General features: G+C 41.3%; 1 protein-coding gene and 1 long non-coding RNA gene across 17 annotated transcripts in view; one reads left to right on the top strand and one right to left on the bottom strand.

Moving 5' to 3' along the window:
- TOM1L1 (target of myb1 like 1 membrane trafficking protein) overlaps nucleotides 1–17,399 on the bottom strand; it is a 158,885-nt gene that overhangs the window by 11,764 nt on the left and 129,722 nt on the right. For 11 of the 16 annotated variants that reach the window (XM_074889209.1, XM_074889218.1, XM_074889207.1 and 8 more), the window contains 5 exons: nucleotides 9,867–9,945; nucleotides 3,775–3,924; nucleotides 3,246–3,365; nucleotides 1,581–1,688; nucleotides 814–930 (listed from right to left, as the gene is read on the bottom strand). In XM_074889209.1, the coding sequence (XP_074745310.1) occupies nucleotides 814–930; nucleotides 1,581–1,688; nucleotides 3,246–3,365; nucleotides 3,775–3,924; nucleotides 9,867–9,945 (574 nt within the window). Of the gene's footprint in view, nucleotides 1–813; nucleotides 931–1,580; nucleotides 1,689–3,245; nucleotides 3,366–3,774; nucleotides 3,925–4,720; nucleotides 4,740–9,429; nucleotides 9,525–9,866; nucleotides 9,946–12,201; nucleotides 12,287–12,454; nucleotides 12,588–17,399 lie in introns of those variants that run through there. The other 5 variants (XM_074889221.1, XM_074889220.1, XM_074889206.1 and 2 more) reach the window with 4 other exon arrangements.
- On the top strand, nucleotides 12,789–17,173 carry LOC141952091 (uncharacterized). The gene is made up of 3 exons (XR_012631546.1): nucleotides 12,789–13,247; nucleotides 13,612–13,678; nucleotides 16,519–17,173. It is a non-coding gene; the product is annotated as an uncharacterized LOC141952091 (long non-coding RNA).

Genomic DNA, 17,399 nt, shown 5'->3' with positions numbered 1-17,399 from the left:
TGCACACCAAAGGCTTGCAAAAATTAAATCAGTTCTCCAACATGTTTAATGCTGACAAACTAACAAAAATGCTTCTTCATCATGGAAGTCTGAAGGTTAAATTTAGAGACAGAAGGATATGATAAAAGCATTTTAAATTCTTGCAGACAACATGAAACAGAAAAATGTCCATTGACATATATCACTTTTGAAATGCTACAGTAATACTGCATTTTTAGTTTCTAAAATAGAAAATACAGCATGAGCAAGTAGAACATCACAGAAAGAAGGCGGCCTGCATGTTCACTGTGAAATCTGAACTGGACTACTGCAATAAACTTCCTTCAGGCTACACTTTAAGAGCACGTGGATTCATCTATAGCACAGCAAGTTCCCAATCTTTGAGGTCACGCACATAAAACCAACCCTTCATACTCTTAACTGGCCTTCAGCGTGCCTTTAAGGTACTGGTAATAACGAAGAGAGCACTGAAAACTCCAGGACGGATATGAGAGAGAGACTGTGTCATCATCTATTTTCCCACAAGGCAACTGCGTTCAACTGGAATGTTCTCAGGGCTGTTTGACAGAACATGCTTAAACAGAGAACGCTCCATTATGAAATTCCTTTGCCCTTGGAATTCCCTAGAGCTTAAATTTGCATTGCAAGCTGTATTGTCCTTTCCTGTCTACCTAGATGTCAGGGAAAGGTGAAAGAGACAAGACAGAAGCTGAGAAAACCAGAGATAGATGTTGGAAGAAAGGATACAATGTATTTTAAAATCAACTTCGACCAAGTGAAACCAATATGCCCTACCAATGAATTATCGCATACCTGTAAAAGATTCATATCATCCGGATTTTCAGAGCCAGGAACATTTTCTTTTAATATTGATGACATGACTCTCACATTCATTTTTGCCATATCCAGTTCACTGTACAGTTTCCCAATCTGTTGGGTTCAATGGGACAGAACTATTGTGTAGGTGAAGAGAGTGAGCAGAATAATTCTTACCTCTAATATATACTTTCTTCCCCATTAGGTATAATATGGGCCTAATTAGCATTACTTTACTCTGGTGACATGCCATGAAAATGAATGAAATTAGTTCAGCTTTTATATGTGCAATCAAACTGAGATCCAAGTCTGATAGTACTACTTGTTTTCCTTAGTGAATCCCTCTCACTAATCTTACTATTACTCTTCTTAGTTACCTACAGGCCGAGCAGGAATGGAAGTAAACTGTCCTCTCCTTCCTGCTTTTTAGAATAATTTCTTCACACAATCCTTATGAAAAAGTAAGTTTTGCTTTCTCACTTATCTTTAAAGTAAGTTTTATCAATTCGTACGCTCAAGTAAATTACTCCACTTCCTGGCTGGGATACAACTTGGCATTTATTGAACTCTCTTCTGCCTACTTTGCTTTGGCACATCACCATATAAACCATCTTCACGAGAACAGACCTAAAACCATGAATATAGAGCTATGCCACTTGAACTGATGGTCCCTTCCAGTGGTCTCCGCACCCACGTTGTTGAAATCACACATTAACAGGGTATTTCAAGCGGACCTGCCCTCCTCTAAACCTCTAGTACTGCACCTGCTCAGGAGTCAACAATAATGTTGGGCCTGTGGGAAGAGGCAGTAAAGAACGTTTCGCAGGATTAGCAGAAGATGGTGATGACTTTGTAGAAGGCTGAGATGAAGTCTGCAGAAAGACAAGAGAGCAGAGTTTGGCTTTAACAAAAGAATTGAAGCAGACATCCAGATGAGAGGGCTACAAAACATCTTTGTCAGGCTAGACAACTGGACATCAGGTTTCTCATAATCCAAGCTCCCATGGAACTTGCTGAGCAAGGTCTACAAGAATAAATCCAATTGCTATTTTGTAACAGAATGAGGCATTCAGATATCTTTTAAATGGGTTTGCAAGTAAATTCCATCCCAGGATAAAGTGGGAATGACTAAGAACAGGCTAGTTCCTTGAGCTCTTAAGCCACCTAAGAGCCAAGAGTCCTTGCCAAAGTGCCACTGCAATTTTACAGTGAAGGACGGTTTAGAATGTGATCACACCTGGAAGCAGTGGAAAGGTTGGGGGGTTAAATCTGGGTGCCTGCAGAGGATGAACTTCAAAGGCCTTCTGGATCAAAATGCTGGAACACTTTGTCTGCAGAAAGCTTCACTTGAATTGCATTTGAACTGTTACCAAAAAAATTCCAAATCCAAAACCCAACCTGCACAGGACTGCACACTTCAAGTCCTTCACTTCCTAGAGACTGTGGTAAAAATTGCATTCAGGTCTGCTGTTACAGAGATCAACAGAAGGTTTGCTACTGATTTAACTGGCAGATACATGTCGTAGACAGAATTGTCTCTACTGTACTTGGTGAGAAAAAAAATTGTCTATTGAGGGCATTCTCCACACATCTTGTTCAAACAACCTTTAAATAAGCTTTTGTGCACTCCACTATTCAATCAAACTCAGGATAAATTTGAATCATTTCTGTCTGTGCTGATTATAGACGTCTAATTCTGTAATTGCAAGGTTCCACCCAGTGGTGGATGGCTTTCATGCTTCCCAAAACTCTTGTGAAAACTCTTCTAATAAAAAAAAAAATTCTGTAAAGAATAGCTTTAAAACATGTACTGTATTTTCAGCTTATATCCAATGCTCAGGTCATACTTATATTTAATGTCTTAGATGCTGCACAATGCTACCCATGACATATGCTTAAATAACATTTATTGGGTAGAGGCTGTGCAAACAGCTGGAGAGATATATAGGCAATAATATTTCCTTATAGATTTCTACCTCTTGGTTTAATTTTAAAGATAGATAATGCTCATATTCTGAACAGTACGTGTTTTTGTGAAAATCTTACTCATTTTAGTTGAGGCTTTCAGAAGTTGACAAGTTTGGGGCACTCAGCTCTCATTCATTTTGAGGTAAACAGCATGTCCAAATACTTTACACACTTTGGAAGTCTTAAGGGAGAGATGCTTCCCTTTCGAGAACATATCCACTAATCTGTGATTTGAAATAAAATCAACTGTTATATAGGCCAGGTTTCTTTGTTGTTATCTTAGCTGTTACAAGTGAAACTGATTCCAGCTCACATGATTAAGTAGGTTGGTCATATTCTGCCCTGGAGCATTTAAATAAAAAAAAAATGCAAATCAAACACCTTGTCTACAGAGCTCATACAATTAACACATCATGTTTCTGGTTTACAATGGTTAATGAAGTATCCTCATGTATCCCCACCTTAGGTCCCTCTCTGTTGGTGTCAGAAGATGGAAACTCCACACCCTTCTTCAGCAATTCTAGATAAACTTCTTTTACTTCAGTCACATCCACCATTCCTTGGAAACCTCGGGCCCATGTCTAGTTTTGAAATAACAGGAACAATAACAGTCACAGAAATGGACAGTCAGTGGGTCAGGCGAGTGCTTTGAAAACATGTGGTCCTAAAGGCAGGTCATTCCCTGCATCCACTCCAGGTAACTCCATTCAAAGCAGCAGGAACCACAAAAGCTCCAAACTGATCTCTTGCTAAGAGCAAGACCTGAGGGAGCACATACACCGACTGGGAAGGGAATATAAAAGGTGGAGGTTGATTCCAGTTCTCTCCCTTTGTTTTCCAGTCTGTGCTACTCCTGCATGAAGCAGGAGCAGCAAGAATAAAGTCTGCTTTAGGTTCCCATGAGTATGTTACAGTAGAGAAACGGGCTCCATCATTAAATATTTACCATATAGCAGACACACAAACACTTACTGTTTACTCTAGACTTACCATGATAAAGGTCAAGATTTTCTCCTGCATGTCAATTGGCAGATTGTATCTTGGATTCAGTAGTTTCACCAGCTTGTCTTTACAGAAATCTTTCTTCACAACTAAAGACTGGAACCTTGGGCCACAGTTCTCTATACACATGTCAAGCAGCTGCACACACAAAGAGCTTCTGTTACACAGATATTAGGGGAAAAAAACAACCTGACTGCTTTTGTTTAATTTGTTCCAAGGTGTTATGGGGAAGAGTACAAACAGATATGAACAGATTATTGCCAGCTATCTCACTAGAATGTCTGATGAGGTTACTACAGGGAACTACAGTAGCTTGCTGTGTGCACCATTAAACCTATGCAATACAAAATGAGATGTGTTAGCCAGAGTTGTATCGCTTTTAATCAAGTATGGTCATGCTTGTTTCCATGTCATAGTAGTTACTGAACATACGGTACCTTAACAGCATGAAATCTGTCTATAGCTTTAAAAAAAAAAAAAGGACTTGTACAGATTCAGTAATAGAATTCACTGCCTAGCACATAGGTACCCTGGGCTGACAGATTCTGAAAAGCTCTACAAGAGAAGAAAATAAGATTACTAAATGCCTCTCTTCTAACCTGCCCTGTAAGTGAGAGACTAATGAAAAAATAGAAAAGAACAAATTCAACAACACAGAGTACAGTTTCTCCACACGTTTTAAAGGTCACAAAGATGTGAAACAGAATAGCGGAATTGTTCCAATTGTCAGATTCACCTTCATGAAAGAAGTCTACTTCCAAAACTCTGCTTGGAATGCTCAGAGTAGGATCTCTGCAAGTAATGCGTCTGTCCTATCAAATACAGCAGTATGTGACAACGACATAACACTCCTCCCTTGTACACCTTGAGGTGGCTGATTACAACTCCTATTTTACAGAAGAAACGTCAAAGGCTGTCACTGCATCCCAGTCACCTGCAATCCGGCCAACACAAGTCTTGATAGGAAACTGGGGTCAGTCAGATCAGGTGCAGAATCAGGAACAGAACTCATCTTGCCTGGCTCAAACCTGGGGATCGTCCACAGGACTATGATGACCCATGTAGAGGAAAACAGTCACTCCTGTGCTTTTTGCTCTTCAACCATTATCTTTACTTTCCCATCCAATTTAAGAAGGAAGATGGAAAGGTGAAAGCAAAGAGTAGAAATTAACAAAAGTTTGCAAAATTTCATGGGTTTCAAGACAAAACTTCCACTGAATCATGCAACAGCAGGATACATTCTCAAAAGGATACAGATTTTACAACACTGTTGTAACCTTGATAAAAGTAGGTTAAATATACTTCCCTATTCAGAGCTGACTATATTTGACTAAGTTCAAATCATTTTAGTAAGTCATTTTCTAGCCTCAGGACTTGGGGATTTTTCTCCCAGTGTGATCAGGAACTTATGGGAGAACAGGTTTAAGACCAGAAGAAAATATATTGCTGAAATGAAAACAGGGTAGAACAAAGAGACACTGGCAGACTGCTGTGCAAAAAACTAACTGAGAGATAATTACCAAAAAATCTTGGCTCGAATCATTATTTTTCATTTGAAAGAGTACATGAAACATATGCTAATAAGCTAAGTCATTTGCCTGTGCAGTACTTCAAAGATGGTCTGTGTAAAACATTCTCAACTCAGTGCATGGGAAATTTGGTATGCTACTCCCTATTATTAATTCCCTACTTAAGGGACTGAGTATTTACCCTCTGAACGAAAGTACTGAACTAATGGGCTAGATCCTCCATGCAATTATGCCAGTCCAGCCCACTCACTTAGAGCGAAACTAAGCTGGTGTAAGAAAAAGAAGAATTTGACTCAATTATTTTTAACTGGACTATTCATGAACAAACAACTTTCCTGCTAATAACACCTTTCATTAGAATTTCAATACGGTTATTTATCATTGCAAATAGGACTTCACCTTCCCAAGCAGTTCCATTGGAATTAACAGATGCAAGGTGGCCAAGTCAACCACTGCTCCACACAGCACAATGGAATCTCAATAGAAACATGTTTTCATAACAGAACTGGCAAATTAACTTCAACCAAACCATTAAACTTCCTCTAAATGACAGAGAACTGTTGGAATTGACAGAGCTGCTATGTTCCAAGCTAGCTGATAGCAGACATCCAGCTGAGATCTGCACTGAGGAAAAAGGGGGGTGAATGGCACAATCAAAGCCCTCTGGTTCACATGACAGCAACACTAAAATGATAAAAGGCATCTGAACTGAGGTGAAGACAAACTGAAAGGCAAAACCAAAAAGGGGAGAAGTTGGTGGATATAACAGAAAGTCAACTGCATTCCTTATCAATGGAGACCTCATTCAGAATTCAGTAGGACAATCTACTTATCTAAAGAAGCCAGGCACGGTCCATAAAGCTGGAATGAATGGGTGGAGTTTGTGACAGCTACTTCTCAGATCTAGGGTGAATGCAAGAAAACACAGATGAACGGTTTGCTTCTTCATATTGCTGACTCGCAGGGAACAAGCCATTAATCCACCTCTAGGATTACACTCTGCTAAACATATACAGATGGCTACCCAGTTGAGTTTTTGAACAGCAAGACACTATTTCCAACAGCCAGCATTTAAAAGAAACCTGTACAAGCAACTTTTTCAGCTGCCATTCATCAGTTACAGTGTAGTGGCTACATAGACTTTAACAAGATTCTGTATTTCAAAAATATTAATTTTTCAGAAGTCTTGAATTTTTAAAATTATATATATAAAAATACTGAAATATGGATTTCTTTTGCTTCCACTCAACATCCTTTTTTTTTCCCCTCTTTGACCATATACACGATAAAGTATAATAAAATTGATGAGGACTCTTTGGATTGAGGAGCTGGAGGGCACTCTCACATTTTTGTTTTTTAGATCCTCTGCTTTGTGAAATGTTAATTTAACAAAGTAAAATCTGAAGGCCACATCTGCCATGCTAAAATTCTTTTTTACATCTGAAAACTTACAGATTATTAAAAGGAAAACCAGAAAAAAGCCCAAGGCAAAAAAACAAACGCCAAAATTGAAATCTAACCGATGACTTCCTTGAAAATATTTTCCAACAATGTAATGCAGAAGTGAAACAATAATTCCACCTTAAATTTGCGCCCACTGCTTTCTATGTAAGAGTGTGTGTGTAGACATGGGTACAGAGGGACACATTCAATAAAACTACCTCTCCGTGTGCTGTTCAGTTTCTAAGACCTTACAGGCTTCAGAACTGGGGCACTACAGTAAATGCTTTGCAAAACCAAGGGAGATCTACAGAGACAACTGACCAGATGCCTCAGTGTTCACTACATAAACAGAGTTTACATATCCAAAGCCTATTAGTAATAAGAAGTCAAATAACACACGCACTTTGTTGGATTCCTGCCTAAAAATTCTAATCCTCTTCACTCCAATTGCAAAATCACCACTGCCAAGCCTGATCTCTTGGCTTTATCAAAGACTGCATGAAGCAACTTCACGGCCTGACACACATACACCTTGATCCGCGTGACTTCGCAAGCACCAGGTAACTTCAGTAGATCAGAGTCCATGAAGCCAAGCCATAGCGACACATTATACTGCTGGCACTCGCCCTTCTTCCTCCAAGTAAACAAATAAGGATCTATGAGCCAGAAGGAGGAAGACACTGTTGAGATTTAACACGTCTCAATGATGGAATCAGGGCTAACACGTGCAGTCGTGCTACCCGAGATGACGATTTTCACATTTCACTCTGTGTGTATTCTCTGGGAATAAGATCCTTAAGCAGTTTCATTAGAAAGATTAAATACCAGAATTTCAAGGTTGAGTAAATAAAAGCAGATCAAAGTACACTTCAAAAGAAAAGTCATTTGTAGATCTTAGTTGTATCTAATGTACTTAATGTGTCTAATGTAGGTAGGAGAGATAATTTGATGTAGTCTCAAAAGCTGGAGAACCACATTTACCGTATGAAATACAGGCAAGAACTTACAGGTCATCAAAAGAGAGCCCTTAGTTTTGTAGAAAAACAATTTTGAAGAGGTAAGAGTTTTTTTAGGAGTTTAAAATTATTTCTGTTTTTTCCATTTGCAATGATTTGTTGTTCCAATCTAAGCATTTCAGAATGAGAGATGGGAACAATTTCATTAAGCAATCAAGAACATAAAACCAGAAGATACAGCACACAGAAAGACTGATTTGGGAACAAAGGAGTTAAATTCATATATGGTCAACGATGAGGTCATCAAAGGAAAGGTTTTACACATGCTAAACTGATGGCAGTACTGGTAGAAAACCAGAAAGAGAAAAGGAGCCAGAGACAGAGGGAGAGGCAAAGGATGGAAGCTGTTAGTAAGAACAAAAGCAGGAAGAGAGAGTTAGAGGAGAAGCTGGCACTTATTAAAAAACCAAAAACCAAAACCCAAAAGATTAAGGAACTCAGGGAGAAGAAATCCCCAGTCAGAAAACAGAAGCTGGGCCAAAAGGATGTGATTGCCCAGCAGGCCCAGTTACCTGCGTACATGTGAGTGGGTGAGGACAGACATGGAGAAAAGGGCCTGGAATAGCAGAGACTGTGAGAAAGTGTTGAACTATAAGCCCAACCGAAACCTGGTACACACTCCACCTGCGAGCAAATACAATCAGCTTCCAGGTCAACGTGATAAAGTTCTTCCTTGGATACACCTGAAACAAGATCCTTCTCCCGCTTTCATGTTCTTAAGAGCTAAACTATGTCACCTTGGGTATATCTGCAGAGTAAATAACCAGAGAAAGGCTCCTAAATCTAAGCACTGTGTTATCATAACTCCAGGTGACTCTGTCACATATTCAGAAAGGACCAAGGTGCACAAAGACTGTAGGAGAAAGAAAGCAGATCTGATACAGGGATTGCAATTACAGTGGAAACCAAGTGCTTCTGTTATGCAAAGGCATAGAACACACAAAAAGGTGACTCATGAGACAGTGGAGGAGGAAGACAGGAAAGAAGTGCGGAAATGGAATGAGCTGAAGGTATACATTGGTATGTTTAACACATTTATCTGCAGCTTTAACTTGTCAGGAGACACCTGGGCAATTGCTAAGTGACCTACAATTTGACACTATCAATCACCTACCCTCCTTAATCACTTCTCAGCACATATCGATATAGATAATAATTTTGCATAACAAATACCAAGCCCATGAGTAATACTACTTAGTGTAATCCAGACAGGCCTCTACAACCTCAAATAAGGAAACAGTGAAGAAAACACTTCTAGACAAATAATGACCAACACAAATCCCCAAAAACTTAGAATAAGAATGGTATGATTCTTCTCACAACTGCACTATTGTTAGCCAAGAGTAATTCAAGTCAGGAACTCTGGACTTACAACAGTGTTAGTAACTTCCTGCTACAGCCTACAAAACTATATTAACATGCTCCAGTAAACCTTAAATTGACTGAAATCCCAACACTTCCCCAAACTCTGGGATAGCTCAGAAACCATCAGATTCTGGAGGCCAGGTTATCTCAAATGAGGGTATCTTGAGCCACTCCAGCCTTTAGTCTAACATCTGAATCTTACGCAGCTTACCCTGTGTCTTGTTCCCTTGCTTAACTCACCATGGTTACCCTTTCATTCAAGTTTCTCATGTATACGCGGTAACACTTACCTTTACAAAACAGGTATTGCACATTCCATGATGCTGCATACCACGCTTAGTTTAACTAAGATCAGTACCACAAGGTGAGTAATAGAATGGTCAAATATAGCTTCTGTGTAACATCCCAACCTCCGTATCTTTCACAAACAGGTGGGGCACTCACAGAGGGACAGTCACTGGAGTAAATAGGAACTATACTACTTTTACACAGTACACATTTAAAAAAAAAAAAAACAAAAAACACAACAATGGATTTAAGAATATGCATCATCCAGGGCTCTATTGAACGCCAGTAGACCATCCGATCTGCACTGGGGTAGTGCTGTACACACAAACAAAGACAGAAAACATCATGGAGTTGTGTCAGTGATAATTTGCATGCCACCTTATCGTTTAAGATGTTTTCCTTCTTAGTGTCTAATTAATATAAACATAGCTGTACTTACAGACAGGGTAAGCCTGATCTCCTTATGGTTACAGTTTTTGGAAAGCTTTTTCTTTAGCGCTTTAACTGCATCTTTAGGCCTGTGACAAGAAATTAAGTAGAAGAAGTTACCAGTGAAGTCAGACTGTTTTTCTAGTTCATAACTTCATCCAAGAACCAAGAATACTGGCCTGAGATATAGGACCAAATTCATCCCTGTATTTACACCCACATAAAACTAGAGCAATTGCCCCATTGATTTCAGCAAAATCACTTCAGCATTGAGCTAGAGTAACAAAGCAGTGAATCAGGTTTGTTACTGCAGACTGCATTACTCCAGAGACTCGTGCAGAGAAATAAAGTTATTCTCCTCTGGAAATCTCCTCCAAAATTATATTATTTTGCTGCTGTACAATAGATTTATTTATCTAGCTTTTATTGCTATGAAAGGGAGTAACAATTGCCAGCTGTACCAAGAGTTGACTGGTACTTATTTTTCATGTATGATGCAATTAAAAAATATTCTCCTGGGAGTGCTGTCAGGAGTCGGGGTGTCTTGGCTAACTTCCAATCTTATAATTGCAGGATGCTTTTAACTCATCTGAGTAATGACCATGTATGGATGGACTACCCATTCCACCCTAAAGATAGTGGCAGTTCTAGCTCAGTCATTTTGATTTCTATATATACATCCCATATCTTTTAACCATCTATGTAGGAGGAAGAGGGTGGATGATGGTATCAAGCTTATCACATGTGGGAAACAGTTTTGCCTGATTAATATCGACTATCTACAGCACACAATTATAAGGGCCAGCTCAATGCTCATGATCAACAAAAACAAGATGTCCTAAAGTCTCTTCAGGAGCTCTCTAGAATCCAAAATGGAGCAATAGGCATAAATACAATGTTTCAATAAGAAAAAAAGAAAACTATGTTGAAAATATTTCAAAGTCAATGAAATTAAATGGGTATTTACCATCACTGCATTTTTCAGTTTGAAATGTTGTTGACTTCATCAGAAAAAAAGAAGAGACTTCTCTATTTTTCTTAATCCTGTGTCATACCCAGTCATACCAGCAGAGCATCAAGAGATGGACAGGAGTACGAGAACAGAGAAGAAAACTTTCCCTTGCAGAAAGCTGTACTACTACTACTACTACTATTCCACTCCTGCTTCTTCCTTCTCTCACTGAAGCATCTGGAAATGCTCTGGTCAGGAGCTGGATATTGCATTAAAATAACCATTTGCCTAATTAGATACAGCAGTTCTGCTGTTCCTAGCATCCTGTTACACACTGTGACTAGTAGTAGTTGCCTAGGAGGAAGTTATAAGGAGTTCCTCTGTAAGCATAAGCTGTGCACAAGAGGAAATAGTTTATTTAAAAAAGCTCTGTTGCATAGAAGCTCTGCATAAAAACTAACACTGAGGGTCACAGCACGCTGCTGCTTACGCCAGTGACCAGAAGGGAGTTATTACTGACCTTCCATGCTTTAACAGCCACGGGTGAGAGTGTGGGATCCAAAAAAATGAAAGGAAAAAAAAGCTGATATAAAAAAAGCCCATACTTGTGCAGAAACTACGGCATAATTCTCCTGGAGAAAGCTCTCCAGTCTGTGTTACAATATGCCACTGCCAGCAGTGAGTTCTTGCAATGCAACGCTGAAGCAAATCTTGCATGAGAACAAATTTCCTTCTCCTTTTACAGGTGGGAACAAGGAAGCACAAAGCAGCAAGTGGCTGAGCAAACCAGAACGTGGCTGTTCAGAGCTGTCCCGAGAGCCGTGGGTACATCCTTTACGTGAGGGATCCTACTGCACAGAAACCCAGCCACTGCTCCACTCCTGCTGTGATGCAGGTTGGCTGAGAAGTTGCATAGTGGGGAACGCCAATAAAAAGTTAAAAGCACAGAGTTTTAAACAGCCTTGTAGGCAAACAAGGTCTTTTTCCAGGCTGGGTTTTGCAGAGCAAAGGGGTCCCCATTTAGGCTGACAAGCGGTACAGGTTATACAAAACACATCAGAGAAACTCACGTTATCCCCTTCCTGCAGCACGTGCCAGCGGGAAGAGCCTCCAGGTCCAGTCCCTGCGAGCCCTGATGGCTGAGCAAGGCGCCCCGAGACCGGCAGAACTCTGCCCAGGACCCGACGGTCCCTGCTCCTGCTGCTATTTCGTTTTGGGTAATTTTACATCCGCGTCGTTCGCCGCCTGCTCGATTTTGCCCTGCCCTGGAGCGGCGCTGGTGCAAAACCCGGCTGTTCTCCTTTCCCGCCCGTGAAGGGGGCAGATGCCGGCCCTGCCGCTCCCTCTGACACCGGGGCGCCCCCGCCGACCCGCAGCCCCCTGCCCCGCTCACCCCTCCTCCGTGGCGTTGATCACGTCGCAGATGTGCATGAACTGTCCCCACTCCTCGCTCTGCAGCGCTCCGAACGTCGCCCGCTCTGAAAGGCCAAGGGGAGCCCGTACAGCCGGCCGGGCAGCGCGGGAGGCTCCGGCCCGCCGCACCCCTCACGGCCCGCGCAGCCAGGCGGGACGCGGCGCCCCCCGGCTCCCCTCAGGCAGGCTGCGGGGCAGGGCGGGGCGGGACGCGGCGCCCCCTCGGTACTCACCGACCAGGCTGCCCACGGCGGTGCCGAAAGGGTCCTTCGGAGCCTTCCCGAAAGCCATGGCCCGTACCGGCGGAGTCGCGCGGCCTCTGAGGGGCGGCTGCCCCGTCCCGTCCCGTCCCGCCGGATCCGGCCGCTCCCCTCCCGCCCCGCTGGTCGCTCCCTTCCTGGGCCTGGGGCGGAGCCGCCTCCAGGTGCCGTTGCGGCTCCTCGTTGCTGATCCCGGCCGGGCAGCACCGCCCCGCGCCGCCCCCGCGGGCCTGGGGCTCCCCGCGGCACCTGCGCGGCCGCTCCGCTCCAGTCCCCGCGGAGCGGCGGGGGAAGCGCCAGCGCGGTGACCGGCGCAGCCCCGCTCGGCCGCGGGCCGGGGTCGGGCCTCGAGCGGGGCCCCCGCGGAGGGGCTGCGGGGGCTCCCGGCTGTGCCTCCGGCCGGGTCAACCTCGCACCCAGAGCGACCCACCACGGGCCTCCACGCGGGATCACACCGCCACGGCCTCCTGCTCCTGGGCCAGCACTTAACGTGTGACGGAACCCCCGCCCAGCACAGGGGTCCCTCAGCCATCTCCTAAATGGGGCTTAACAGCTGGAACCGCGAGGAACTTGGCACTTCGTAAGGAAAAACTCACAGCACCTGGGTCCAACCTGCCCAGGGGCTCCAAGCTGTCTGTTGGCACCCGTGACTTGGAAACCTACGTCAACTTTAGCGGAAAGGGAAAAAAAAAAATCCCTGTTTTGCAGCACTCAGCCCCACGGATCTGTTCAGCACAGACCACCGATGGTGATTTTGTCTTTTCAGGTAGTTTGAAGAATTTTTAATAGCAGGACTGACTTTAAAGGATTAGCTTTATGATCTAAGTGTTAAGATCTTCAGGTACGAGACAGAAAATCAGGCTTTTCAAATGCAGCAAAATAGACGGTGCACTTTTAAACTGATACCTGATATAATTTGCTGGTTAAATTGATTACATGCAATTCATTCATTTTAAAAGAAGACTGCAAATGCAGCAAGAGTGTCAACTTCTGCTACACCATACTGCACACTACGTGCAGACACATTTCAAACTTAAGCATCCACACCATGAAGTCACCAGGGCTGACCACTGCTCCTGCAACATTCATATGTGTTTTCTCAAACCCATATCTTCTTTTCTGTTTCACAGATTTAACCGAAACAGATGCCCTGATCTCAAAGAAGCAGGAAAAAAAAACCCCAAACAACCAGTGCATGTAAGTTACATACATAAAATCATCCGTTGTGTTATATAGGAACCACTAACACGTTCGTCTTGCCACATACACGTTTCCACATGTGGGACTTCCTTGCTACAATTACTATCAATTACTTCCATTGTGTCACTTCATCACAAGTCTGACTATCTCAGACCTATACAATACTTGGGAACGAATGTGGCATGAATGAAAATTAAAGCCTCGGCTGTAATTTTTGTTGACTGAGAGTTGTAATTATTTCAGAATCAAACAAATATGGAATCATATTAACTAGGATTTGAGTACAGCTTAATCAGGCATACAGTCAGAACATGATATAACCAAATAAATTATTTGCCTGACATTAGAATTTCATGAATTAACAAAGCTCTATTTGCACTGATGCTGATCTTCCTCGATAAACTCCCTTTACTTTCTTTGTATTTTGTATAACTCCATGGCCCCATCTACTGGATGGCTTCACCGTAAAGGCTGGAGAAGAACATTTTTGCGTACCTGCAAGTATTTCTACAAAAAGCAAGTTATTATAAGAACTTTTAGGCAGGTTTATAATTCACAATAAATGTAGGAGCTGAGTCTTTTTCTTACTCTTTCTATAGTAAATGGGTGGAGTTCACGATACAGCTTGCTGAGGTTCCATTTGAGACTGTTTCTAATGAACGCGTCTCAATTTTCCCCACTTCTGTTAGTCTTGTCATTTGCTTATACACAAGACATCATCTGTCAAAACAGGAGTTTATTTATTCTTGGTTGCAGAATTTTGAAAGACATCCTTTAAACTTTGGTGTTTATTTCATTTGCCCTTTAACACTGAAACTGAAATAAGGGCCTATTTAAATGAGCCCTTGTTAAACCTGCGATGCGAATTAGGTCTTGTTTCAGAGACCATATTTTATTGAGCTAGTCAGGGGCAAAAAAAATCTGATGAAGCCTTTTTTCATTGGAATTTACTGATTAAACTTATTGAAATCAGCTACTGGTCTACATCTATGAACTCCTGGCGGGCTTTAGGTTCTGCTTGAAACAAGTCTGCCTGACCCTTCAGCCTTCTCCGGACTGGAGTCTTTGGTATTTATGCGTCGGTGGTCAAGAGTCCCAGGACAGTCCTACTGCACTCCTTGCAATTTTACTGTTGTTGCAGATATAGTATTATACTTAAATATTACTATTAAGGGACATTTTCTGTCTTTTGCAAGCATACATAGTATGTTATAAAAAGAGAGAAAGAAGAGGCTAAATAATTTCTGTTTGCAAAACGTTTTGAAACAAAAGTGTTCAGTTTATGTCTGCCTCGAGCTAACATGTATTATACCAACATAAGCAGGCTTGTCAATGTAATTTTATTTGTACTAGAGATTTTGCTGATGTTGCTATGTCAATTACAAATACAAAATCACATCCCTAATTGCTATAGCTATGCAGAGGATTCTGCAATCTAGTTTTGCTGGTTTTAAAGTTCAGAGTTATATATCATTAATTTAGTTTTTTAAAAACCACACCTTTACCTTATTTACTCTTCAGTCCTATTTTCAAGGAATCACACACACAGCACATTGAGGGAAATACTTAAAACAGCTATCATATTCATAAACTGATTTATGATTTATTTATGACTTGTACATGATGTTATTCGTTATATGAAAATTATAAACCAATGGTGGTGATTTCTGGTTTAGTTTAAAAACAAGAGAGATTCTTAAAAGATCATTATTCAGCAGAGATTGACTGAGGAGTTGCAAAGTATTCCCTCCTCCATCTCCCAGGAGCTGTATTTACTCTCAGAGTCTTCACCAGAAGTCTATTTTAGTGTGATTCTTGTTATCCAGTACAACAAAGATACAATCAGCGGGATTCTCGCTGTAGCTCATTAGACCAGATGCTGGTTACGGCCTGTGCTGGTAGCTCAACTTGAACAAACAGCTAGAGGGCTAGATCAAATCCCTTCTGCATCATCTCCATTAGCTCATTGCCCTCAGATAACAGCAAACCTAATCAGGAGCTGTTTGAGCAAATTAAATTAATGTTTGGGACCCGGTCTCACTAAGAACACAGAGCTGTCCCCAAATATCTACTGAAGTAATTACTATTTTATTTTTTAAAGGCAGCATACTTAATTTGCCTGTGTAGAAAAGAGGAACAAATATCGCAGTGAAGGCGGGAGGTGTCCGTGGCCTGCAGAGGGCAATCTTGTTCAACGGATCTCCTCATTTTTCACGCGGTGGCTACTCGAGGTGAAGGATGGTTTATCGAAAAGGCAATTCCCTCTCAGCCATATTGGCTTTTCTCATATACACACTGTGGTTCAAGTGCAGCTCTCTAGCATTATAAGGCTTTCTTGTCATTTGAAAATTTTAAAAAAAGATTGTACATGCAATGTAAAGCTCTCCAAAGGCAGAAGAAGGTAGGGGATGTGGTATTTTTCCACACTGAACAAGTGGATGACAGTCAGGTTTTCTCACTCTCTGTTTTGTGCTGCATTTCCTGGACCACACAGCCTCAGCACACTGTCTCTGCGCTGGGACTTCCATGTGAAGTCAGACAAATCTGTATTTCTCCCCCTTCTAAAACACAGAATTCCAAGTGAAAAACTTTTTTTTTTTTTTTTTTTTTTTTTTTTTTTTTAAATAACACTATGGGACTTACAGCTAATTTGAAACTAAAACCATGTGTACCGGAGTGTAAAATCTTTCAGAAATAAGTATTTTACATCTCTTAACCTTTTTTTTTTTTTTTTTTTTTTTAAATGAGATATTGCACATTACCTCCCTCTGAGATTCTACTCTCATGCTGTGGTGTTAATCCAAACACTTTCTTGCCTCTCCTCCCTTTCCTTTCAGGAATCCTCCTTTTTTGCTGGATCAAGACTGGAGATAAATATTCTGTTGTATATTTAGGAAATCTACCAATGCCTTTTCTCAAGTTCACCTTCTCAGAGACAAAGATGCATCATCCAGTTCCCTCAGCATCTCTCCAAAGGCATATTTTCCTGCAATGGATTCTAGATTTATAAAGAAATTATATACTGCAGAACATTGTGAGTCTTGACTCAACTTTCCTGTATGAGGTTAATTATTAAATATACCTTATCCACTGGAAGGTAGAATCCTTTGCTTGAATCTCACAGGAAGACTTAAGAAGAAATAATAAACTCCCTGAATCTTAAATTACAGGAATTGTAGGTAGTTTTCCCATGAACGGGATGTGACTGCTGTATATATACTGCTGTGTAAAGAGCAAGCTCAAAATGGAAGATAAGGTATGAACTCGGTAATTCAGATTTACGGCAAGCCAGTATATGAGAACCTGGGAACTCTTCTATCATCTTGCCTGCAAAGGAAAATGGCAAATAAGTGGTTCACTTAAGCTGACAATGAAGAATATATGAATTGGCCGAACATCTCGTTACATTAAAGGCTATTTAAAGAAGTTTCTTTCATAGGAGACCCCTTGTGAATTTGGACCGTAGTAAAACACAATTGTCCAATTAAAACAGGAATGACTTCTGAGTTATCATGACACTTTTTTTTTCTCTGTGGTACACAGCAGGACATTCAGATTATATATGGTATACATTACTGTGTGCTACAAGTTTAGTTCAATTTTGTTTTCAAATTATTGAAGTTCATTATAAAAAAATCTTTCATATCTCATTCAGCTGCAAGACAAATTTTTTTGCCTTTCAATGAACAAGCTTGGAAAATTCTGTGATGTTAATTGG

The sequence above is a fragment of the Strix uralensis genome, chromosome 19 (genome assembly GCF_047716275.1).
Source record: "Strix uralensis isolate ZFMK-TIS-50842 chromosome 19, bStrUra1, whole genome shotgun sequence".
In the NCBI taxonomy this organism is placed as follows: Eukaryota; Metazoa; Chordata; class Aves; order Strigiformes; family Strigidae; genus Strix; species Strix uralensis.
The sequence above is the reverse complement of the archived record's forward strand: the minus strand, read 5'-3'. Positions and strand labels throughout refer to the sequence as shown.